The sequence below is a fragment of the Syngnathus leptorhynchus genome, chromosome 12 (assembly GCF_054491065.1).
Source record: "Syngnathus leptorhynchus isolate UIUO chromosome 12, UIUO_Slep, whole genome shotgun sequence".
NCBI lineage: Eukaryota > Metazoa > Chordata > Actinopteri > Syngnathiformes > Syngnathidae > Syngnathus > Syngnathus leptorhynchus.
The window spans coordinates 10,180,940-10,203,781 of NC_141206.1; the positions used below are offsets into that span (position 1 = coordinate 10,180,940).

At 46.2% G+C, this 22,842-nt stretch overlaps 2 protein-coding genes across 8 annotated transcripts in view; one reads left to right on the forward strand and one right to left on the reverse strand.

Annotated features, from left to right (window-relative positions):
* The window catches only part of col5a1 (procollagen, type V, alpha 1), a 37,396-nt gene extending 23,652 nt beyond the window's left edge, over nucleotides 1-13,744 (forward strand). The window contains exons 22-67 of one of the 4 annotated variants that reach the window (XM_085925718.1): nucleotides 421-474; nucleotides 592-636; nucleotides 756-809; nucleotides 890-934; nucleotides 1,194-1,247; nucleotides 1,883-1,927; nucleotides 2,017-2,070; nucleotides 2,222-2,266; nucleotides 2,393-2,446; nucleotides 2,940-3,047; nucleotides 3,132-3,185; nucleotides 3,250-3,303; nucleotides 3,465-3,509; nucleotides 3,635-3,688; nucleotides 3,808-3,852; nucleotides 3,927-3,980; nucleotides 4,147-4,200; nucleotides 4,286-4,339; nucleotides 4,449-4,556; nucleotides 4,654-4,743; nucleotides 4,984-5,037; nucleotides 5,173-5,280; nucleotides 5,438-5,545; nucleotides 5,674-5,727; nucleotides 5,803-5,856; nucleotides 5,932-6,039; nucleotides 6,122-6,175; nucleotides 6,258-6,365; nucleotides 7,420-7,473; nucleotides 7,559-7,666; nucleotides 7,742-7,795; nucleotides 7,893-7,946; nucleotides 8,020-8,073; nucleotides 8,155-8,208; nucleotides 8,375-8,482; nucleotides 8,559-8,612; nucleotides 8,693-8,746; nucleotides 8,923-9,030; nucleotides 9,228-9,281; nucleotides 9,359-9,394; nucleotides 9,477-9,530; nucleotides 9,668-9,935; nucleotides 10,067-10,179; nucleotides 11,500-11,568; nucleotides 12,595-12,828; nucleotides 12,929-13,744. In XM_085925718.1, the coding sequence (XP_085781844.1) occupies nucleotides 421-474; nucleotides 592-636; nucleotides 756-809; nucleotides 890-934; nucleotides 1,194-1,247; nucleotides 1,883-1,927; nucleotides 2,017-2,070; nucleotides 2,222-2,266; nucleotides 2,393-2,446; nucleotides 2,940-3,047; nucleotides 3,132-3,185; nucleotides 3,250-3,303; nucleotides 3,465-3,509; nucleotides 3,635-3,688; nucleotides 3,808-3,852; nucleotides 3,927-3,980; nucleotides 4,147-4,200; nucleotides 4,286-4,339; nucleotides 4,449-4,556; nucleotides 4,654-4,743; nucleotides 4,984-5,037; nucleotides 5,173-5,280; nucleotides 5,438-5,545; nucleotides 5,674-5,727; nucleotides 5,803-5,856; nucleotides 5,932-6,039; nucleotides 6,122-6,175; nucleotides 6,258-6,365; nucleotides 7,420-7,473; nucleotides 7,559-7,666; nucleotides 7,742-7,795; nucleotides 7,893-7,946; nucleotides 8,020-8,073; nucleotides 8,155-8,208; nucleotides 8,375-8,482; nucleotides 8,559-8,612; nucleotides 8,693-8,746; nucleotides 8,923-9,030; nucleotides 9,228-9,281; nucleotides 9,359-9,394; nucleotides 9,477-9,530; nucleotides 9,668-9,935; nucleotides 10,067-10,179; nucleotides 11,500-11,568; nucleotides 12,595-12,828; nucleotides 12,929-13,075 (3,495 nt within the window). In that variant the 3' untranslated portion in view covers nucleotides 13,076-13,744. Of the gene's footprint in view, nucleotides 1-420; nucleotides 475-591; nucleotides 637-755; nucleotides 810-889; nucleotides 935-1,193; nucleotides 1,248-1,882; nucleotides 1,928-2,016; nucleotides 2,071-2,221; nucleotides 2,267-2,392; nucleotides 2,447-2,939; nucleotides 3,048-3,131; nucleotides 3,186-3,249; nucleotides 3,304-3,464; nucleotides 3,510-3,634; nucleotides 3,689-3,807; nucleotides 3,853-3,926; nucleotides 3,981-4,146; nucleotides 4,201-4,285; nucleotides 4,340-4,448; nucleotides 4,557-4,653; nucleotides 4,744-4,983; nucleotides 5,038-5,172; nucleotides 5,281-5,437; nucleotides 5,546-5,673; nucleotides 5,728-5,802; nucleotides 5,857-5,931; nucleotides 6,040-6,121; nucleotides 6,176-6,257; nucleotides 6,366-7,419; nucleotides 7,474-7,558; nucleotides 7,667-7,741; nucleotides 7,796-7,892; nucleotides 7,947-8,019; nucleotides 8,074-8,154; nucleotides 8,209-8,374; nucleotides 8,483-8,558; nucleotides 8,613-8,692; nucleotides 8,747-8,922; nucleotides 9,031-9,227; nucleotides 9,282-9,358; nucleotides 9,395-9,476; nucleotides 9,531-9,667; nucleotides 9,936-10,066; nucleotides 10,180-11,499; nucleotides 11,695-12,594; nucleotides 12,829-12,928 lie in introns of those variants that run through there. The other 3 variants (XM_085925719.1, XR_015067716.1, XM_085925720.1) reach the window with 3 other exon arrangements.
* dtwd2 (DTW motif tRNA-uridine aminocarboxypropyltransferase 2) overlaps nucleotides 1-22,842 on the reverse strand; it is a 92,982-nt gene that overhangs the window by 35,139 nt on the left and 35,001 nt on the right. For all 4 annotated transcript variants that reach the window (XM_085925729.1, XM_085925727.1, XM_085925726.1 and 1 more), the window contains exons 7-11: nucleotides 5,907-6,033; nucleotides 4,110-4,180; nucleotides 3,813-3,978; nucleotides 3,447-3,677; nucleotides 2,001-2,121 (exon numbers count right to left, since the gene is read on the reverse strand). The gene's annotated coding sequence lies outside the window, so the exon portion shown is untranslated. The remainder of the gene's footprint in view (nucleotides 1-2,000; nucleotides 2,122-3,446; nucleotides 3,678-3,812; nucleotides 3,979-4,109; nucleotides 4,181-5,906; nucleotides 6,034-22,842) is intronic.

A 22,842-nucleotide genomic window follows, 5' to 3' on the forward strand; every position in this document is an offset into this window, starting at 1 on the left:
CTCATTTCAATCTCCATAGTAGGCCATCTTGAAGGCTTATTCAAGTCATGATGGATTTTGTCCACCAGGGTGTGCTCGACTGGCCCGATGTCATGCAAAGGCAGGGCAAGCGTAAAACAGAAAGTGATCTTGAGGGTGTCGTCGAGTGTTAAATTCATTTTAGTGGAAGCTACCAACCGTGCAATTTGAACTCGACTGGGACAGAGGAGAAAAGAAATTACTCATAGATCATCCTTTAATGATCTTGTATACAGAGGTTGATTTGTTTTTGGATCCACTGGAGGACATTTGGGAGCAAAGTGGTGGAACTGAATTAAATTAAGTTGAATGAAATTAAATCCAACTTTTTGTGTGTGGATTAAAATGAATAATTCACCGTCTGCTGGCAATTCTGATCTTATTCTCTTTGCCTTATGCCAGGGACCCCGTGGTTTGCTGGGACCTAAAGGACCTCAGGGTGCCCCCGGACCTCCCGTGAGTCTCCTCATCCTCGCTATCACGCCCTTTTTTCTCACAGCTGAAGCGACTCGCTAATCATGACGGACGAATATGGTTGATGCCGTAATATCATGATTGTGTGGCCTCCCGCAGGGTGTCACCGGAGTGGACGGCCATCCTGGACCCAAAGGCAACATCGTAAGTGCCACACAACTGTTTTTCGGGGGGGGAGATAGAGGCAAAAGTCTCATTTCAATTTTTGAGGGATTTATGGGCCGAGTAAAAGTCATGCTTATTTTTTCTCACCCAATCCAAAGGGACCTCAAGGAGAACCAGGACCTCCAGGACAGCAAGGCAACCCTGGTGCTCAGGTGAGCTGAGGCTCGGAAAAAATCTTGCAGACTTTCTGAGAAAATCCATGATTTTTATGTTTTTCTCACTCTCCTTGCAGGGACTTGCCGGGCCTCAAGGTGCTATCGGACCTCCCGGAGAGAAGGTGAAACCTCCGTTTTTGCAAAACTTAACTATGTTTGAAGCATTAATCTGCCGCCTCTGCACTCCATTAATGGGATGCTAATGCGAATGCTAACGCTAAGTCATGAGCACACCGTGCCTCTGAGGCAAAAGTGAAACACGGCTCCCATCTACTTTTTAATGAGTCAACTATTAAATAATGCAGTTGGTTTCTTCCAACGCATGCAGATTTACATCTAGTAGCATGACATATATAATTAATGTTTTTTTTGTACTTGCAGGGTCCCACTGGTAAGCCCGGCTTGCCAGGAATGCCAGGAGCTGACGGACCACCTGTGAGTCCCCCTTTTACCACGTTCTCCCAAAGACATTTTTAGAAGCACATTTTCATTTTATTTTAAATTGACATATTTGCATCATTTTTTAAATTATTTCAACGCCCTCAGGAACCCATTGTCAATTTTGTAGCTATAAAAACAGCCATTCATATGACTCAATATTGTGCCCGTAATGCCCTCCCTCGCCCCCTCCCTCCCTTATCCTTCCTTAGCCTGGAGAGCACAAATAGCTCTTTGCACTTCCTTTATTTCTTTTTCTACACTTCCATTTGTTTGCCGGCGCCCGCCTGTACCTCATCTCGGATCCATTTCCTTTCCAAAGTGGCAACACTGGAAAGCCATCAGCGTTGCAATTCCTTCCAATCTCGGCACACTCTCTGGGCTCAAATAAGGAATGTGTGCGTGCATGTATACATTCTCAATTGATACACGCGGCTATCAAGTCCGGTTTGCGTGATAAGAGCAAACTTCCAAATGACGTTTTTCATTTATTCTGTCCTCTAGTAAGATTGATGATGTCCTTTAATTATAATATCATGTCTTTACGATGATCTTTGGCCATCACGATAAGTCTTTATGATTATCATTATGTGTTGATGAGACGATATTTTTTTGACTGTCATGATTCTTAGGGTCACCCTGGAAAAGAAGGACCTCATGGAGAGAAGGGACACATGGTAACTTTTTCACACTCCTGTATGTGTGTGAGTGTGTATACGTGTGTGCGCGTGTTTCAAGTATTAACCTTACCGTTGGTTGTCTTCAGGGACCAGCCGGCCCTCAAGGACCCATCGGTTATCCCGGTCCACGAGGCGTGAAGGTGAGTTGCCAATCCACCGACTATGTAATCAGCAAACGATTAGGGGTAATCCTGGAAATGCAATAAAAGGGAACTTTATGAAAGGAAATGTACAATAAATATTTTGGAGAAAGAAGATTTGGCCTAACAAGACGACGCTGTTGTGTCTCAGGGAGCAGATGGCGTCCGTGGCCTGAAAGGAACTAAAGGAGAGAAGGTAAGCGCTTTAAGGGAGAATCATTCGCAACTTGTGAATGATTATTCATGCTGCGTTGTTTGTCATCCCCGCCCGGGTGTCATTGGAAGAATTTCCATTTAAATTGAACTCCGCTCTCGTTGCCAGGGAGAAGACGGCCTCCCGGGCTTCAAGGGAGATATGGGCATCAAGGGTGACAGGGTAAGTCTTGCTCGTTTGTTTTCTTGTTCCAAAGCTAAAAGTAGCGCTTCGGTACTCAAGACCCCGCCCCTTCTCGTAGCTTGTCACGTTGAGTCAAAACGTCCGAGTCGTAGCTGTTTAACCTTCAGTGCTGGCCTTTGACGGCACTTCATAATAGCGAGTCGTAGACTTTTAGCGTCATTTGTAGTCCGAGTCGTAACCGAAAGTCGTAGGCTTCAAACTCGACTCGTAACCTCGAGTCAATCTTTCACATGGAAGTGTCAGCTTGCACTTCAAACGCCAAAACATCCACTCAAATTGACGACAAAGAAATCAATGGCGCTTTGAAGCCCGCAAAATCCCCTGAAGGGTTTCCTTCATTTCCTCAAAGACAACACAGAGATCAATCTGAAAGATCAGAGGATAATCCAATTTAAAAGACGCAGGAAAAAAAGTGTGTTGCTTTCAAATGCTGACATTTGTTTTACGCTCGCCCTCGCCCTTTTCTACTCAGGGGGAACTTGGAGCAGCGGGACCCAGAGGAGAAGACGGTCCAGAGGGACCCAAGGGTCGCTCGGGTCTCCCCGGAGATTCCGGTCCTCTCGGCCCATCTGGCGAGAAGGTAGAGAAATACTTGCGGTCGTGTAGCTAGCACGGGATGCTAACGTAGCCTACACAACGCTAACGTGGGGGTATCGTCTCACAGGGCAAACTCGGAGTGCCGGGCTTGCCTGGATATCCAGGAAGACAAGGACCAAAGGTAACAACTGCTCATTTGATTGGAGGGATAAGACTGGTAAACTAATTCTCGTTTTTCTTCGTAGGGATCTCAAGGTTTCCAAGGCTTCCCTGGAGCTAACGGAGAGAAAGGAACTCGGGTATGTGCAACTCTAGTGGCGTAGGATAAAATCAAAACAAAGTGTGTTAACCAAGGGGCATAGCAAATTATAACGGAGTTAGCATAGCATACATTTCTCAGGAAATAATTCTGAAAGAGGAAAAACAAATGCAGTTTACTCACTTGCTTTGTTTTCCACAGGGAACGGCGGGAAAGCCGGGCCCTCGTGGCCAGCGAGGACCGACGGTGAGTGTCTTAGTCAGCAGAGTCGTGACGCAAACAGATGGCCGGCCATCTTGGCATCTCGGACGGCTAAAATAAATCCTGGCGAGGTGTCGCCGTGATGTGTAACCGTTCGTTGTTTTCCACAGGGCCCTCGAGGTGAGAGAGGCCCGAGAGGACCTACTGGAAAAGCTGGACCAAAAGCACGTAAAACTTTTATTTTCAAATGTCAAATCTATGCTTGAATGGACATTTTTTATGATATTCATTATCACCATTTTTATTATACTCATAAATGAAAATTTCAACTTCTCGTCGGCAGGGCACCTCAGGGACCGACGGACCTCCAGGACCTCTCGGCGAGCGGGTAGGTGACTTCCTGAGATCTTAAATGAATATTTCCAAATATTTCATTCAGAAGGGTTTTTGTCTGTGCGTTAGGGTCTGCCAGGACCTCAGGGACCAACCGGATTCCCAGGACCAAAGGGCCCACCTGTAAGTAATCAGCCCTTTCAGTTTGACCTACTTTGTGTTCTGACTGTATTCTGAGATGGATTTTAAAATGTCTTTAAAATTCTTGCACCATCTTGACAAAAGTGAAAACAGGTTTATCCGTCCACTTACTGTAGTGTAATGTGTGGTGCTGTAATGTGTTCCTCAGGGGCCTGCCGGGAAAGACGGACTTCCTGGACACCCTGGACAGAGAGGAGAGACTGTGAGTGGTTGCCAGAAAGGAATTGTTTGTCACTTCATCAGACAAGTCACATGAAAACTCTTTTGTCTTTTCCTGCAACCCGCAGGGATTCCAAGGAAAGACTGGCCCTCCTGGTCCTCCAGGTGTGGTCGGACCTCAGGTGAGGGCGTGCCCTTAGACAATGGAACCTTTGAGCTCAAAATGAATCCCATGAGTTGGAATTTTAAAATTAGTTTCCCCAAATGAAGCAATTGCTTGTGACTTTGTAGGGACCAACAGGCGAGACTGGACCAATGGGAGATCGTGGCCACCCGGGACCCCCAGGTCCACCCGGTGAGCAGGGTCTTCCCGGAGCTGCTGGGAAGGAAGGCGCTAAGGTAAGCCCAGTGGAACCAGAATTTATTTGTAACATTTGCTCTTTTATTCACTGACAACATAACTACCCCCACGCCACCCCTCCCACCATCTCCCCAGGGCGACCCCGGACCTTCTGGCCCCGCCGGTAAGGATGGCCCACCTGGCCCGCGAGGCTTCACTGGAGAACGAGGCCTGCCCGGCCCTGTGGTCAGTATCATCTTCTTCCTGTGTTGTCATTGCGTAACGTTCGTGGGCTATCAAATGCCCGGCAAGACCTTGCGTAGGCTTGATAAGAACCACGACGTGATCCTGCCTTGTTTGTTCAGAACTCCGCGCACAAAGCACTGCTTGTTATGTAATCTGCTCACACTGTGATATCGAGCAAGAAATAAACATTTTTCAAAGATGACCTGTGCTGTGTGGTAAAACCTCCGCTTGTGTCTGCAGGGGGCTCATGGCCTGAAAGGCAATGAGGGTCCAAATGGCCCACCTGGCCCAGCTGTAAGTACCTCTGAATCTGGCATCCATCCTGGCTGTCAATACTTTGCTTAATGTGATTAACAAAATCCTGATGTTAGTTTTATAGCGCCACAACAGTTTGTTTATTTGGATGAATGTCGAAACTTTGTGCTACAGGGTTCTCCTGGCGAACGTGGTCCCGCTGGATCCGCTGGACCAACAGGACTGCCCGGACGCCCCGGTCCCCAAGGGCCCCCAGGCCCCGCAGGAGAGAAAGGCGGACCGGTAAGAAAGTCTTGAGAACCCAAAAATGAAATGTTTGCTCAGGTGAAAAATTACCAGGTTGACGTCCCTCCAATTCCATTTTGGTTGAAAATAATTCAAGTTTTAAAGGCAGTATGAAATTGCCAGATCGAGTCTTGATGTCTGAAATTTAACTTAGGGAGAGAAAGGACCTCAAGGCCCAGCCGGAAGAGATGGTATCCAAGGACCAGTGGGTCTACCAGGACCCGGGGGACCCCCTGGACCACCCGGAGAGGATGGGGACAAGGTGGGATATTTCATTTTGCTGTCAAAATAACCTCTAAAGGCTTCTTGTCCTTGTGTTCATTCCATCTATATTTTTGCATGAAAAAAATCCGGGTCAACTTTGTAACGAGTGACGGCTTTGCTTCTCAGGGAGAACTTGGAGAGCCCGGTCAGAAAGGAAGCAAAGGTGACAAAGGCGAACATGTGAGTTCATTTGATCTTTAAGTGAATGCTTCATCATCAGTTATCATTAATTAACACGTCCCTCAAATTCAACAGGGTCCACCTGGCCCTACTGGACCCCAAGGACCAGTTGGAGCTCCCGGTCCTGCTGTGAGTATCTTGATTTTCGTGCATCAGTCTGTGTTAAATTGGCAACTGACCTGTTTATCTGCTTCGGGTGTGAAGGGAGCAGATGGTGAGCCTGGTCCCAGAGGTCAGCAGGGTTTGTTTGGCCAGAAGGGAGACGAAGGATCCAGAGGCTTCCCCGGACCCCCAGGTCCAGTCGGACTACAGGTGAGACAAAAATAAATAGATCCGTTTGGGGATTTCCATGCAACACTGTGATTTATTGACACACAACTCTCGTTTTCCACAGGGCTTGCCCGGTCCACCTGGTGAAAAAGGAGAAACAGGCGATGTTGGTCAGATGGTAAGTGACTTAAAATATGTCATGTGGTGGGAGTGAGAACAACAAACTGTGGGATTTGTGCTAATTACAATTTTTCATTTAGGGTCCACCTGGCCCGCCTGGACCAAGAGGCCCCTCCGGACCCCCTGGCGCCGATGGCCCTCAGGGACCTCCCGGTGGCATTGGCAACCCTGGTGCTGTTGGCGAGAAAGTAAGCTTTTCTTCTTCTGTTGTTGTCCGCTTACTTTGCCTCTTAGACTTTTCTTCCTTCGGCGAGTTTGCACATTTTTTGCACATTTCCAAAAGTTGTTTCCTCTTCTGGGATTCTGACAAGTTTGTGCCTTGTCGCGACTGGCCGTACTGCAATTCCACTCCATTTGCGGAGATGGATTGTGGCAAATGACAATCTCACTTCTCCATCCTTCTTCCTTTTCCCCAGACGGGGGGTGAGAATTGCAAACAAGCGAGAGCGCCATGTCGCGGGAGTTGACTTGATTTAAGAGGAGACTTGGTTGTTTGCAAACAGTTTGCATGGCCGCTCTGTCGGTACGACAAACAACTCGCATCTGTTGGGTGACGAATGCCGTCATTAATCCCCTAAGTCAGTTGATGGTAACACTCCGTGAAAATAGCGTCGCAGTGAGGCTTCTGTGAGTGGCCAAAGAAAAGTTTGAAACGATGATAATGAAGGAGTAATGTTCACCACTCTTCCTGTGATAAGAAAAATGTCTTGAAGAATGCAAAAGGACCTCGTTACTTACGAGTTACCACCTTCCGTGATGGCAATTTTACCAAGCCCCCATTCCGTGTCGGAGTTTACAGTAGCGTTAGCATAAAAAGTCAAGGGCGTACGGAAAGGGTTTGTCAAGGAAAAATGGACTTTGTATCATTAACCGCAGAGAGGGAAGCTTGAGAAATGCCTCTCACGGGCCTCTGATAGCTCAATCTTCTCCCATGCGAAATGACAACACCCCGCTCTCACATCGCTCTTCGGGCTAATGACACTTCCACCCAAATGGCACTTTTACGAGGCGGAACATCAGCATAATAACGTGCTGAGTCGCTGTCGGTCATGCTGGCACTTGAACTGTTGTCAGCAGATAAGAAGCAGTTAGGCCCAGAGGGGATGTAAAGCCACTAGATGGGGTCTTCATTCATAAAAATGACAATAGGCTTCATTCTGCGCTGAACTAGCACAAGAGTTGCTATTATTGAATCTCTCCGGAAAATGGGACTGTCAACAAATCTGAAATATCTCTCAACAGGGAGATGCTGGTGAGACCGGAGAGCCGGGTCTTCAGGGAGATGGTGGTCCACCGGTGAGTAACTTTGTCACTGTCATTCACGCCGGGAACATCAAATTAACACTGCTCTGAATATTCATTTGTGCTTGTGTGAATCCAGGGACCGAGAGGAGAGCGTGGAGAAAAGGGAGAGAGCGGTCCGGCGGGTACTGCTGGACCACCTGGACCCAAGGGTCCCCCAGGAGACGATGGTCCCAAAGGCAGCCCTGTAAGTTCCCATCTTGATCCATCTTATCACAGTTTGCATAGAAATGTGCTTCAAGGCGACTGTGTTAACTTTCAGGGTCCAAGCGGCTTCCCTGGTGATCCAGGTCCCTCTGGAGAGCCTGGTCCAGCTGTACGTATGACATCCAAACTGTAACTGAGCAAAACTTTGTTAATTATTGTGGGCTACTTAACTAAATAAAGGGCTTGGTTCTGGTTGTGTTGTGCAGGGCTTAGACGGTCCAACTGGTGACAAGGGAGATGATGGAGAGGCTGGACAGGCTGTGAGTGCCATGATTGTTTAGAAATCCCACTTACATTCTTTTGGACGGTTCATTTTATAACCTTTTGAATTAGGGTTCTCCGGGACCTACTGGAGAGTCTGGGCCCTCTGGACCACCAGGAAAGAGAGTGAGTATGCTTTTCCTGTACCATTGTTCTACGTCCTATCATATTCCAAGACAATAATCTGTGCCATGTTTTCCCAAACAGGGACCACCTGGAGTGACGGGACCTGAGGGAAGGCAAGGGGAAAAGGGAGCCAAGGTAAAAGCATGTGTTCAAAATGTAGATTTGCATTTTTAAAAAAAATTCAATTTAGTCAAGGCGACATCACACTCAATAATAAATCTGACTGTTGATGGTCAAGGTTGAGCAGCCTGAGCCGAAGCTAAATTCATTTCTGTGGGTGATTTTGTGTTTGTGCTAAAAGGGAGAGGCTGGATTAGAAGGTTCTCAAGGAAAGACTGGTCCTGTTGGGCCTCAAGGATCTCCAGGAAAACCCGGTTCTGAAGGCCTGAGGGGAATCCCTGGCCCTGTCGTAAGTTTTAATTTTGCGCAAAACTAAATTCTGCATTCTCGTGAGCCCAACATCACTGCTTGTGTTTTATGACCAGGGGGAACAAGGTCTACCCGGTTCTCCTGGTCCAGACGGACCTCCCGGGCCAATGGTGAGTTTAACTTTGATGCGTGGGTTGGTGGGTTTGTGACCCGGATACTACTCAGACTGTTCCCTCCTTCACAATCACAGGGTCCTCCGGGCTTACCTGGTTTGAAAGGAGACTCTGGTATCAAAGGAGAAAAGGTGAGGTCACAAACCGTAACAACAAAGACTAATGGACTCATTTCCTATCCAATTGATCAGCTGTGTTGTTTGCCCGTAGCCATCAAACCATTAGAGCACTGGCTGGCAGTTAGATGTATGATGGCGCTAACGTCTGTGCTGGCGTGTTATTGACTAGCTGTGTGCTCTCTCCTCAGGGCCACCCAGGTCTCATCGGTCTTATTGGACCTCCAGGCGAGCAGGGAGAAAAGGGCGACAGAGGTCTTCCTGGTCCAGCAGGAACTTCTGGCCCCAAAGGAGACAATGTGAGTGAACAAAAGGTCGTCGTGGAGATGTCGTCCCGCCAGTGTGTCCTTGCTTCGCCTCATAGTTTGGATTGGCTAAGAACACCTCATCAGGGAGGCATCTGTAGTACAATTCCCTCCCTGGATCGCTGACCTTCTCGCCATAGCTCGTTACTGAAACAACTACAGCAATTATATTGTCTTCTGTCTTTGTTTAGGGTATTGCTGGTCCTTCTGGTCCTCTTGGTCCCCTTGGTCCACCTGGATTACCCGTAAGACTCCGCCGTCCATATGTTACTTAGTTTCGTTGGATGAAATTAGGGTGACATTATCAACTTTGTGTCGTCAGGGTCCTCCGGGTCCCAAAGGTGCTAAAGGGTCATCTGTAAGTTGTCGGACGAATAAGAATAGTCAGACTACTTTTAAATGCGGTATGATTGAGGGTTCCTGTGATTGGTCTTTTTTAGGGTCAAACTGGACCAAAGGGAGAAACTGGTACACCGGGAACTCCAGGCCCTCCGGTAAGGCATGAGTTCTTCACCAGCTAGATGCTAATGATTCTGATGAGATAATCCAGCTTTATTGGATAAAGAAGAGTTTTAGCCACAGTTCAAACATTTAAGTACCACTGGACAAATCCTTCCTATCTTTGTAACAGGGTCCCCCAGGCGACGTCATCCACCCACTGCCCCTCCAGGCCTCCATCAAGGGCCGCTCGCGCAGAAACATCGACGCTAGCCAGATGATGGATGACGAGGCAGGGGACGCTAACTACAAGGACTATGATGACGGCATGGAGGAGATCTTTGGCTCACTCAACTCGCTCAAGTTGGAGATCGAGCAGATGAAGCACCCGCTGGGCACGCAGGCCAATCCCGCCCGCACCTGCAAAGACTTGCAGCTGTGCCACCCTGACTTCCCTGACGGTTGGTATTTGCCAAAACAACCGGCCATGTTTCGCTAACTCGGCCACGCCCCTCAAAGGCACACAAACTACTCTTGACTTTGCTCGCGCCAATGTACAAGTAAATCTCATTCGCCTTCTGACTCCGCACAGGCGAGTACTGGATCGATCCCAACCAGGGCTGCTCTCGGGACTCCTTCAAGGTTTACTGTAACTTCACGGCCGGTGGCGAGAGCTGCATCTTCCCTGACAAGAAGTCTGAAGGGGTGAGTAGGGCTGTTACTATTTCTAGCCTGGACTTCAACGGAGCGGGTAACGTGACTCCCGTGCGAGCAACTGTGCGACTACATAATCAGAGCACTGATTTTGACAGTAAATGGTGTTATTTCCGCTCTGGTACCCATGTTACCAGCCTCCATTAGAGTACAGGGAGCATCTGTGAAGGAGGGGCCGTGGGCGCTGTTACCATTCTAGCAGTCTCCTCTCACTTGTACATTCTCTTGCCTTTCTTCATTTCTCAATAGAACGTCATTGAGCCCGAGACAATTTAACTCGTTTTTGCTTCATTACGTAAAGACGAAAGCGGCGGTGCGATCCGTCTGTCGGGTGGAGGCGCTGCGTGGCGGCCATTTTAATGAGGCCGCTCGCCAAGCACCCCACCTCCCCAAACACCCACGAGCAACGCCAACCCAGCAGAGGAACGGCGCCGGTTTGCTTAAGCCGGGAATAATGAAGAAGAAAAGACATCCAGCGCTGTCAAGACTTTGCGTTATTAGTCGACCACTTTCTGTACAGCTGGGGGTTCTGCTATTTGTACGGCATACAATTCGCATGCCTGATGCACCTCTTTGTCTTTTCAGTTTTTCCCCATTTGAGCCTTGTCCAACGTTGCTTTTAAGGCCGTTCCTTTAATCCACCTCATCTGTTTCTTGGTCTTCTTTTCTTCCTCTTACTTCCATTTCTCTTTTGAGATTCGGTCTTAAGTTCTCCTCATTACATGTCCAAACCATCTCTGTCCGGTACTTTCTTTGAAACTTGGGGTAGCTTCACCAACATCTGATATATTCATTTCTTATTCTGTTTTTTCTTGTCACTCTTGACATGACTCTCAATGTCTTCATTTCCATAACTTTCTTGGCTGGTCATCTTGGCCACTTCTTTTACCTTTCAGTCCTACGGGTATCGGTCAATACTTTTCACAAGTTTCCATCTACATTCTATAACATGGTTCGCTTCCGGAAGCATCACTCATTAATTAAGGCATTAAGTCTATGATGGCATTTTTAAGACAGAGCCATAGCTTCATTCATCTGAGCTCTGCTCGTCTTTAAATAGCAACACGGCAAAGCCCCCAGCGGGCCGGGTCCTGCTGTCTTCGTTCATCTCTGTGTATGCTGCAATTTTTACAGCAGCAATTAGCTGCCAACTGCAGTTTGTTCACCGCGCCACTCCGGACCATTCCGGCAGGTGCGGACTCCTCATACCCCCCTCAAAGGACAAGCATGAAGGGTGAACTCATCATCTCTCCCTCGTGGGCAACACTAACCATTTTTTCCTTCCTGTTGATCCGTGCCCCTCCCCCCCAGGCTAGACTCACCTCCTGGTTAAAGGAGAACCCCGGCTCCTGGTTCAGTGAATTCAAACGTGGTAAACTGGTAAGCAGGACTTTAACGACTCCCTTTCCCTGAATGCCTGTTATATGGTTTTTACAGAGCAAAATGGCAAAATGGCCCAAAGACTCACCAGGCACATGGTATAGTCACTACAAGAGAGGTTCCCTGGTAAGTGGCCCCCTGCCTGTGGCCCAGGCTGGACTTGCGTGGGCCCCCAGGCTATGCATGGTTATGGTACTGCACCTCAAGTACAGTACATTACTCAGAAAAGGGCGGGGCTTTGGAGTGCAATTTCAGGATGAAGGAGCCACCCGGGTCAATTTAAATATATATTTCAAGGTTATAGTGACTTTTGGCTTAATCCTGAAATTTCACCTGAAAGTCGAACATCGCCGGCTTTTTACGAGTAGTGTATGTACAATAATTGCGGCGCACACGGCTTGACTGTTATGACGGGAATGGTGACGCATGACTTGGCATGAGACGCATGCTCCTTCCAGTCCAACAGCAGAACCGGGACAAATGGACGGCTTTGGTTTTTCAGCTGAACAGGTAAACCAAAGTCTCTGTTTGCTAGTTTAATCCTCGCCAGGGTTTGGCAGGGTTACAAGAAAAAGCTTGAACTAGAGTTAACCATCAAAGTGGTCATCAAGTCAGTGTTGGTGTGGCTACTGTGGCTCAAGAGATGCATGCGACCGAATGAATGAATTAAATAAAGTGCATGGAGAAGACGTGGAGACAAGAGGATGCTTTGCTCCAATGGCTGCAACTCCGCATGCGCCCAGTAAGTGTGCTGGGAAAGACCAAGCCGTAATGTGGACCCTTAATGGATTTCTCATGGTTGGTATACAGATCAGAGTCAGGGCTCAAGCTGTCTCTTCATGCTAACGGGATCTGGCTCATTTCACTGCAAAACCTATGCAAAAGTCTTCAAATAAAAATATAGAAATGTATATATATACTTGCTGAATTGAGAGACAATTACCATATTTGTTTTGATACATTTTAGCAACATTAGGTCACGTTTATAGTTTCAACAACGACTCGCCCTGTCCCTTTGGGTCGCAGCTCTCCTACGTGGACGCTGAGGGCAACCCAATCGGCGTGGTCCAGATGACCTTCATGCGCCTGCTGAGCGCCGCCGCCCGCCAGAACCTGACGTACAGCTGTCACCAGTCTGTGGCCTGGCACGACCAGGACAGCGACAACTACGACAAGGCCATTCGCTTCCTGGGCTCCAACGACGAGGAGATGTCTTACGACAACAACCCCTACATCCGAGCCGTGGTCGACGGCTGCGCGGTAAGTCGAGGACGACGGCGTCGTGATTCCAAACATTCGCGATTATTGGTATGCGCGTACGCGGCTTCGAGCTAATTATAATTTTTTTGGTCTTTGTCAGCTGAAAAAGGGCTACGACAGGACGGTACTGGAGATCAACACTCCCAAGGTGGAGCAGGTGCCATTTGTGGACATCATGTTCAACGACTTTGGCGGCTCCACGCAGAAGTTCGGTTTCGAAGTGGGCCCCGTCTGCTTCGTCGGCTAAAGACTGAGCAAAAGATGGAGGCAAATTGAAAGAAAAAAAAAGCGACACTTATTTTTGTTTCGAGGACAATTCTATTTGTAAAAATAATTTTTTTTTTGGGTTGGTTTTTTTTTCTCCATAAAGCAAAATTCTGAAGGATGAGAGGAAATAACCTTGAAACCTCAGTGTGTCTTCTTCTCCACCACATGCAAGTTTTGAAACCGGATGATCGCACGTTCTCCCGCCACGGACTCCATTTTGGCTCCTTCTACTTCCTGTCGCGCTCATTCTTCGCTTTATTGTTGGGAGCTTTGTTTGTGCATAATTGTTCCTTCCTCTTCCTGCCCTTTTTTTAATTTTTTTTTATAAATATATATAAATATATAAATAATTTTTATGTTTGTAAGTACATTCTGTATATTGATGCTGGTGTTTGTTTTATTGCTCTACTGGCTTTTAATTGTGCATGTGACAATTGATTGGGCGGATACGGCGATGACATCATCATCAACATTGACAAGGGAATTAAACAGATTTAAAAAAAACAAAAAACAAACGAGGGACAAAAAGAATTGGGATTCTTGTTTGTATGAATGGAAATAAAAGGAAAGAAGAGCTCAAATGATCTGCAACAAACAAACTAAAAGAAATAAAAATCGGATGACGTCACCCGAAAATCGGAAGAACTTCGGTGCTATTCTTCTCTTCTGTGGTGCTACACTATGTTTTTCCTCGTGGATCTTTTTTTGCTGCATTTTTGTACCTTCATTTTTTTTTCCTCGCAATGAAGCCGTCTGCTTTAATTTCGGGAACAAATCAAAGCGACAAGGAATAATCCAAAGAGCATTTTTTTGGTTGTTTGTTGATGTTCGTGACGTAAAAGCATGCCAAAAAGAATAAGAGAGCTTTAAAGTCAACATTTGGACTGGGGAAAGGTGCTTTTTTCTTCTTCTTCTGAAACAGGTTTTTGCACTCTCTTACGCTTATGACCACTAGTATCTTACCACAGAATGTTCTACAGCCCTCCACACTTTCATAGTTTTTCAAACAAATAAAAATGAATCAACAAATATGTGACTTGAACAATTTCTCCAAATGCTTTGCCATTGCTCTGTTCTATTTTTACATTTTTTTCTTTTGCTGTTTTTTCAACCTGTATACGGACACAAAAGATAGATCTATTTGTTTTTTTCCATTTTTTTTTGAAATGTCAATAAATCAAAGTTTACTGTGGCCATCCACTCCTTTGTATGTCTTTTGAAGCATTAAAACTCATCTGTATGCATGAAATGGTTAAGTTTGCTCTCTTGTTGTCGTCACCATTATATATTTATTGTATTATTTAATAAAACAAATAAAAAAATATAAATAAAAAATGTAAGTGTAAACAATGCCATTTCAGTATAAAGAGTTGAGATCTTTTGACTTGTCTTTGTTGAATCAATCAGTGAATCTGGACGGCAGATATCGGTTGCTAGCGTAATCGTGTTTTTTTTTTAAGGAGCTTTTTGAGTGACGGCCAAAGGTTTGCAAACAGCGACAACGCCGGAGGAGCTAACATTGGATGTTGCTAACCTAGCAACGGTTGATCGTAAATGTTTCATACGAAAAGATTCTAACCTAGCGCAACCTGCTGGTGCAAAGTGGTATTACATCAGATTTTTGGGATGGGGGAAAAAAAAAAAGTCACTCGCAGGTATGATGATGAAATTCAGCTATGCCTTAACAAGCAAGGGCCCGACTGGCCTTGGCAAGGCCCGGGCGGCGAGAGCTTTATCACGGCGGCGCATCGACGCTGTTCAATCTGGAAGCCCCTTGGAGCGGAAAAGCCCGTTATTAAATTCCAGACGACGTGCAACGCTGCCGATTTGGCCGCTTATCTGATTGGCATGCAAGTGGGTCAGCGGCGGCGGGACCAGACTTCTGATAACCGAGTTTCCTCCGGCTCAAAGCAATTACGCTAGGCGCCGGCTCGAGGGGGGAACGCGGCCAAGACCAAATTCCCTCCTCTTGACCCGTCTAAACAGAACCCACGACGCTCTTTAAATGAGACATTTTCATTAGAATTTTGATGATGTCTGTAGATCCAGTGTTGCATATATTACACATGTACAAAAATCATTCAAAAAGTGGAGTTGTGAAAATATGTTGTTCACAAAACCACTTCCTGTCGCATTGTTAGAATCCATGAATCAAGATTGGAAGAGATCCATAAAAAACAAAAAAAAAATGCAACGCTACCATTTTTCTATTCTAATTAGACGTCGGTCGCCGTCAATCAAGATGTCATAAAGTTAAGAATAAACACACAAAGTGACGTATCGCCAATACGGCCGCTGATTAAACCGTAAATTCTGCGCACGTCTTCATGTGCGAGCTGACTTTTTTTTTTTTTTTTATCCCCCATTAAATCATTTCCTGAACAAATGAACACAAAAAGAGAATTCGGTGCGTGTTATTTGCCCATGCAAATGAGGGCACTAAAATATGATGTATGCACACGTTAGCACTGAGAGAGAATGGAGATTACATTTCTTTGATGTGATGTATATCTTGACATGCGAGTTTACTTTAAAAAAAAAAAAAACACTCCCAAGATACTGGAATTACTTCGACCCAGACGAAGTCGGCCCGATCTTGCCCTCTTTGGGCCGGTTTCCGAGCGAGAGGGCGCTCTCGGCTTCAAACGTGCTCGAGGAGGTGCCGGGGAGGGTTACGGGCTCAGGACCATCTGCTCTCCCTTCTGGCACTTAAAGCTCACCATCTCATTAAATCAAGGCTACATTCGGCAGCGGCGCTACAAAGCGTCTCCTGTCGAGCGGTACCTCAAAGTGACTTTTTGTTAAATATTCCCTTTTTGCCGCTCCAATGCCAAGTCAGCCAAGGATGAGCTGCGGCTGCTCTATTTTAAGTCTGCCTTTTTTGGTTTTCTTCCTTCCCCCTGCTCTCAAAAAGTCTCCGTTGTTTGCAACCCCCGATGACAGTGCAACACGATAGTTCCGATTTTTTTTGTATTTTTATTATGCATGTTAATGATCTCTGCGCCGACTTGTTATGCCACGCGTCAAGCCGACGTTGTTACCTGCCTTGCTGCAGGGGAAACACGGTCGCCTCGGGTGGCGTATTTACACATCAAAAATATCTCGTTCGCTTCCCTCGCCGCCCTCGACGCTTTTGGGCGTCTCCGCTTCGGATTTTTTTTTTACCATTGTTGCTACTTTTACAAACATTTTTCAAAACAAAAAGTCCTAATCTGGAGGGGGAGCCGCCTCGCCAAATTCTGAGCTGCCTTCGAGTGTAAAACTTTCGACACGGTGAAAGGAAAGTTACTCCTCGTTCATACCTGCGCGACTGAACCGCACCAGGTGTTTTTAGTCTTCCATCAACACCCAAGACCAAAGTCTCGTCGTGTGAAAACAACGTGCGAGACATGCTGACACACGGTCACATGGTCAGCTCACACCGCTCAATTAGTTGCCGCCGGTTGTAACTTGCCGGCGTCGACGCGTTCTTCCGCCCTCATCTGCCGCCTTGACTCAAGGCTCCCGGCTTTCCCTCCAGAGCCAATTTACTGTCCGTCGCTGCCCCCCCCGGAGGTTGGCCACTTTCCCCTTTTCTGTCAATTTACCGCAGCTGCGGCGTTACGTTGCATCAGCCGCCGACGACTGCGGAGAAGAGCGACTGGATGGCTTCGCGCTAAAGCGAAAAAGTGACGCAATTGGTGAAAAACAAACGTCATGTCAAAAAGTTTTGTGCTCGTATATCTGCAGTTATAGTTTGCCATCTCTTGGCAATATGCGAGCGGCTAATTTTAGCAAGCGAGTCGTAATTGTGCAATCAATTGTTGACCCTCAGGCTGTTTTGATGAAAACAAGCCACAAAGTAGTTATTGAGACACTGGGGAACTCTTTCAGACATTTTGTCTCCTTTAAATGAGCACTGGTGGCCATTTTGGTGCAGTGAGGATTTTTTTGTCCTGATCGTTGCTCCTAACTGGCTCACTTGTATGCAGTATATTTTTTTTTTTTCCGGATTCACACAAAAAGCCCGCAGGTGGTCGGGATAAGGGCCACACACGACGGAGCGAGATATCACGTCGGATTTCTAGCTGCGTTTCGCTTTTGGTGACAGCGCACCTGTGCCGCCGTCGCTCGGTTGCACCCGCCGGAAACGTAAAAAAAAAAAAAAACGTTGACAGGCTGACAAACGAGCGCAAGTTGGTCCAGTTTGTGATGAGTATATTCCTCATTAAAGCGAAGCATATGCTGTTTTTTTTGGTCACGTCAAAAAAGTGGAACAATGAGATTGCCACGCTTGATTCATCATTTATGGGATAGAATTACCCACCGCGGCTGTGAAAGAGGAAAAGGAAACTGCACTTTAAAAAAAAAAAAAAAAGCAGATCTGTTTAAGGTCAGATGGCTTTCGCAAAACAATTTTTGCTCACAGGGTTTGTTTGGATCAATTCATTCAAAGAAAAAAAAAAAAAAAGGGGCTCAAGGGTGCTAAGTGAGAAAGCTAGTTGAAATGCAAGAAGCTCCAAAAGGTGAGAGTCTGTCAGCGCTGGCGTTTGCCGCAGTTATATAAAAGACACGCTGGCACGCAAACAAGTGTTGCGGCCCACGCGGCCTCCCTCCCTCCCGGCCGCTGCATTATTAATGACGTTGCGCCGCGCTGATGAAGACCATGCAAATGAGCAGCCCAGAACGCAATGCACTCGGCAGGGGCACTGACGCTCGCTCACTCGCTCGCAGTCTACCCGGGGTGGCAAAACCGCACTGAATAAATATTCTTGCCAAGTAGTAGCAGCTTCCGCAACACACACGGAGCAAAGTTGTAACACGGATTTTTTTTTATGAAGGACGACTGGAGAGGAGCTAAATCACCCGAAAATAATGATAAAAAATAATAATGTAAAAAAAAAATACTAAAATAAAAATAACAATATAAAATAATAATAGAAATAACGTGTCTTTACAGGTAAGCCGGTTTAAGATTTTGCAAAAATGACAAATGACCAAGTGAAACAAGCTATGTGGCCTGAATTCCAGGAAGGCGGGATACGTTTTGAGAGGGATCTCACCCCGACCTTGCCTTTTTTTTGGAAATGGCTTATTTGGCTCCGAATAAGAGGGAGGAGAGGAGAAGGGGTGAATTTGCGGGAAGCCAAACTCGCTAATCATCCTGAATCTCAGCGAGGACAGATGGCGGGATTGCCGAACACGAGAGACGGAAAGAAAAGGCAGGTCGCCGGTTCTTCCCTCGTGGCTGAGCGAGCAAATGTTTTGCGAGGATTAAAGTTTTGTGACTAAACCCCTGACTTGAGCGCCAAGCCTAGGGCAAGATGTGTCACCCGTCCCCGACCGTCATCTCAGCTCCAGCGAGCGTCACGTCCAAATGTGTGCGTTGGTATTAGCGTCAGTAAAGCGAACAGACGCCATCGTCACCATCTAATCTCTGTAGTATAATCGAAGAGGCTGTAAAACAACGGTTAGCGCTCGCTAGCTGTGTTTGTGTAGCGTGAACGTCACTTGCATGTTAACCGGACCGAGCAAATCCTATGGCATTTTCTTTGTTGTTTCAACAAGAGCAAATATTCCAAATCTGTCGGATGACTTCTTTTTGCTCCATGTGTTGTCCTTCCGAAAAAGAAAAGCTAGTAACACCTGCCAAATGTGGCGGGATTTTATTTCACTTAGTTGAATGTCTTTAGACTGTTTTTGGGTGTTTTTTTTTTACATTGCTATATGTTTCCATATTGTGCAATATTATATATTTCTTATCAAAAAACAAATTCCAAACAACTTTTGGGGAATTTAGAACGGATTACAGGCAATTCCATTCATTTCAATGGGGACAACTGATTTGAGATACAAGTAACAAAACATATTTTTTGTGGTTCAATAAAGGACAGAATACAATGTCCAATGGCGAACGCCATTTCCGAATCGGGAACTTGGCAGACGTGTGCGGCACAATATGCCCGCTGACATTTGAAAAGGTCGTTTAGAACAAACAAGTCGTCATGTTCGCGGCGGAGGGACGGATGGACGAGGCAATAATGCTCGCTTTCATATCGCTCATAAATCAGTGGATGGCGCGCTGCCCGTTAACACGGAACTAATCAGGGCCTCGTGGTTCTTTGCTACGAGGCCGCGGCACTAAGTGAGCAAGCGGCGGGGAGGGAGAAGTGAGGGAGGGAGAGGGAAGAAGAGGAGGAGGGTGATGAAAGAGGTTAGTAATGGCAGTACGCCTGAGAGCCGAACAGAAAAATCTGTCAGGGACCTAAATTTAAACTTGCTTCCTCCTTCCTTCCATTTTTGTCTCCGTCTCTTGACTCAGCCATCAGGCCGTCTTTCAGTAAAAATGTGCGCCGCTTCATTCTTCCTCCGGCGGTGCTCACACACAGATAGGCATAAAAAGATGAACGGCTTCCAAGAATCAAGTTATATTTTGGGGAGAAAAATGTATTATTGTCTTTTTGTAAACACATTATTTAAAAAAAAAAAAAACAACAACTTGATTTTAACAGTATAATACACATTGTCCTAAAAAATATATCAAACCAAAATGACAACTTTAACATGTAAGAATTTTACCTTTACGGTATATTATTTTTAAAAACATTTTATCTAATATATATAATATTGTTCCTTTAAAAATGAATTAAAATGAATTCTAAAAAGAATTACGACTTTATTCCAATACTATTACGCCACCAAACGCAAAACATTACTTCCAACCTTTTTTTCAATCAACTATGTCTCAGTTCCTGTAAAATTACAACTTGGGTCTTGTAGCGTTTTCAGTGCGTTTTCAGTGCGTAACACTCCATTCTAATTGACCTCTACTGATTTTGTAGTCATTCATCTCCGCTGCGCGCGTGCCAGTTGGACCACCCCTCCTTCCCTCTCCTCCATCCATCCCTCCCTCCTCCCCTCGCTCGCTCGCTCCATCGTCAGGCTGCAACTTCCGGCGCCTCGCGCTCGGCCAGTCTCTCTACCGGCAGCATCGGCGGCGTGTCTGGGCGGGCTGATGTCAACATTGTAGCGCCGCCACCTACCACCCACCGACCCAAATGCTTCCACCCGACGTGTAAAACGATAGCGAGGAGGTGGAGGAAGAGGAGAAGGAGGAGGTGCGGTGGAGCCGAGGCGATGCATCTGCACACGCACCGTCGCTGAGGGAAGGAAGAAGGGGGCTACCGTAAGCTCACGTTTGGGCATCCAGCTATTAAAACCAACACCGGCAACGCGGGGGAGAAAAACAACGACAAGGTGAAGGGGGTGGGGGGGACACCGTCCTCGCACTCGGGAAGGCAAGAGAGATGCAGCCCGCCAGCAGGCTCCTCACGCTGGTCCTCCTCGTCGTCATGGGCACGGAACTCACACAAGTAAGCTCCTTTTTGTCCTCTTTTAAAACGCCATTTTGCATCTTGTCATCCGGCCCTTTAATTAGCTCGAGAGAAAGGATCAAAACGTGTTGAATGAAATTATGCGCGAGGACGCGATAGCGCTACTCGTCGTTTGGAGGGGAGGAAAATCTCATTATTATTGTTTATTGCGATCAAATGAGTGTTCCAGAAAGAACTGTGTCCCCTCCCGGAGGTGTTGTGAGCATGCTCAGTGAGTCCATTAACGTGTAAACACCATCAGTGCACGTTAATAAAAAAAAAAAAATGCTGACTTCCTGTGATCTCAAAAGGTAAACACTTCATCAAGGTGGGCGTCGACAAGTCGCCATACGAGATCAGTTGTTTTGCCAAGTGACGACAGCGTAGCTGGTATTCTTCCAATAATCGCTGAGAATACCGGATTCAGTCGCGATACGATAATTTAAGCATACTTTTGTAGGATTTACGCTGCAAGTTTTTCTTGAAACCCACTTTTATAATTCAAAGAAAATTTTGTACCAACAGGGGTACCGATGCCTCTCTGTGTTTACCGTCAACAAATCAGTCTTTAAAATTGTCAAAACGTAGCATCTCCCAATATCTACATGGCTAATCAAAGATGTGCATCATAAAACAAAATCTACAACCATGGCGCTTAATAGGCGGACAAAGCAGGATTGACGAGAATTGACATTTAATATTCTTCCGCAAAATGTTTTCTTCTTGTTTCAAATTGAAATAATGTCGAACTAAGCGGTGCGCCGCCATCTTGCGCTTGACAGTGGAATGAAGTTTTATTGGTGCCATATTTTGGCAATCCTAGCTTCAATTTATCAGCTAATCGCCGTATCATATTATCATTCTGATATCAAAACAAAGTTTTGCCAACGATAATTTCACACAACAATGTCACATTCTGAGTTGCTCCTCCACATTCCGAGTTACTCCTCATTGGCAGTCATAAATGGTGAGGTGCCCTTGAGCAAGGCTTTGTCGCCGCCAACTCAGCTCAATTGGTGCAGACAGCAAGCACTCTTGGCACCCATCTTGTCACATTCTTTTAATTCTTCAACAGAACCGGAAGCCTTACATTCTCGCAAAAGCTAAGCGTCGAAGAATACGTTTGTGTTTTCTTCCTTTTTAAAGGCGCAACAGTGATGTCGCAATAGTTACAAGGAAAACATTGTAACGGATCAATACATCAAAACAAAGGCCAGATCATCTCCCGCCAAGACAAGTGCCGCAATAAACGCGCGATAAAAAGAGCGTTGGCGTGGTGATAGCACTCTTAAACGCGGCTGCTTATGAAGGCGTTCAAATGGGAATGGATGATGAAAAAAATCTATATACTGGAAAATATCGGCTTCATGACGTCGTTAGTTAGCGATTCTACATTTGAAAACTTCAGTCCGTATGACATCATTGAAAAAAGGCTCACCACTAGTTTAGAAAATACAGAGGTACAGTGAAAGCACCCTGACGAATATACGGTAGACATCGTCCATTGATTGCCGATAATTTGTATGACACGTACAGTATTATGCCGAATTTTGGACGTGCTGCACGGCGCTTGCGGCCTTCTCTCTGCAGAGATGCCGACATGATCGAACAATGGAATAATTTGCAGTGAGGGGCGGATGCCATCAGTCAAATGGGGAGGGGGGGCACCTATATTTCACTCATAGTTTATTCGGGTCAGGGCTGAATGGAGTGTCAGCTGCCTGACGGTAAATCGATAGGCGGAGGTGCTGCCAAGGGAGTGCTGGCCATTAACAATTTACTATGGAACCATATGAAAGAATATGTTGTTTACAATTTAAAAAAAAAATGCTAAGTTCTTTAAAAAACACTAACTGGAGTTCAGTGTTTTTTTGTTTTTTTCTAGAAAGACCCGAGTAAGGTCGGTTTGATTCTAAATTACACAAAATGTTTATTAAAAATGTCGTGAAAGGTTGATAACCCAAAACTATCCTTTTAAAAACCATGTGAATTGAAACTCGAGGTGTTATGATGTGAGTGGCAGTCAGAGTGGGAGTTGCATTATCGTAGTGCACTTGTGGGCCAGAAGCAAGTGTGCGTGTGTCAGTGTCGTCATGGCAACTGCTTCTCACTGTAATGCACCACGGGCGATGATGTTACTTTTTAAAATCGCGCCTCGTGTCTGAGGAACTTTGAATGCTCATTTGTCAGACTCTGAGCATGAAAAATGGATTCGCTATTTGCGGCGTGGATTTTAATTGCTCGCGCTCACAGCGCCGCAGAAAAGACGACTCTCTCCGGCCACACGCGGTGGCTGACCTCTGCTGATGCGTCACATCCTAACGCAAAGGTCACACAGGCGGCGAGATGCGTCAATGTGGCTAGAGTACATTTGGCCCGGGTTTTACCTGTAAAA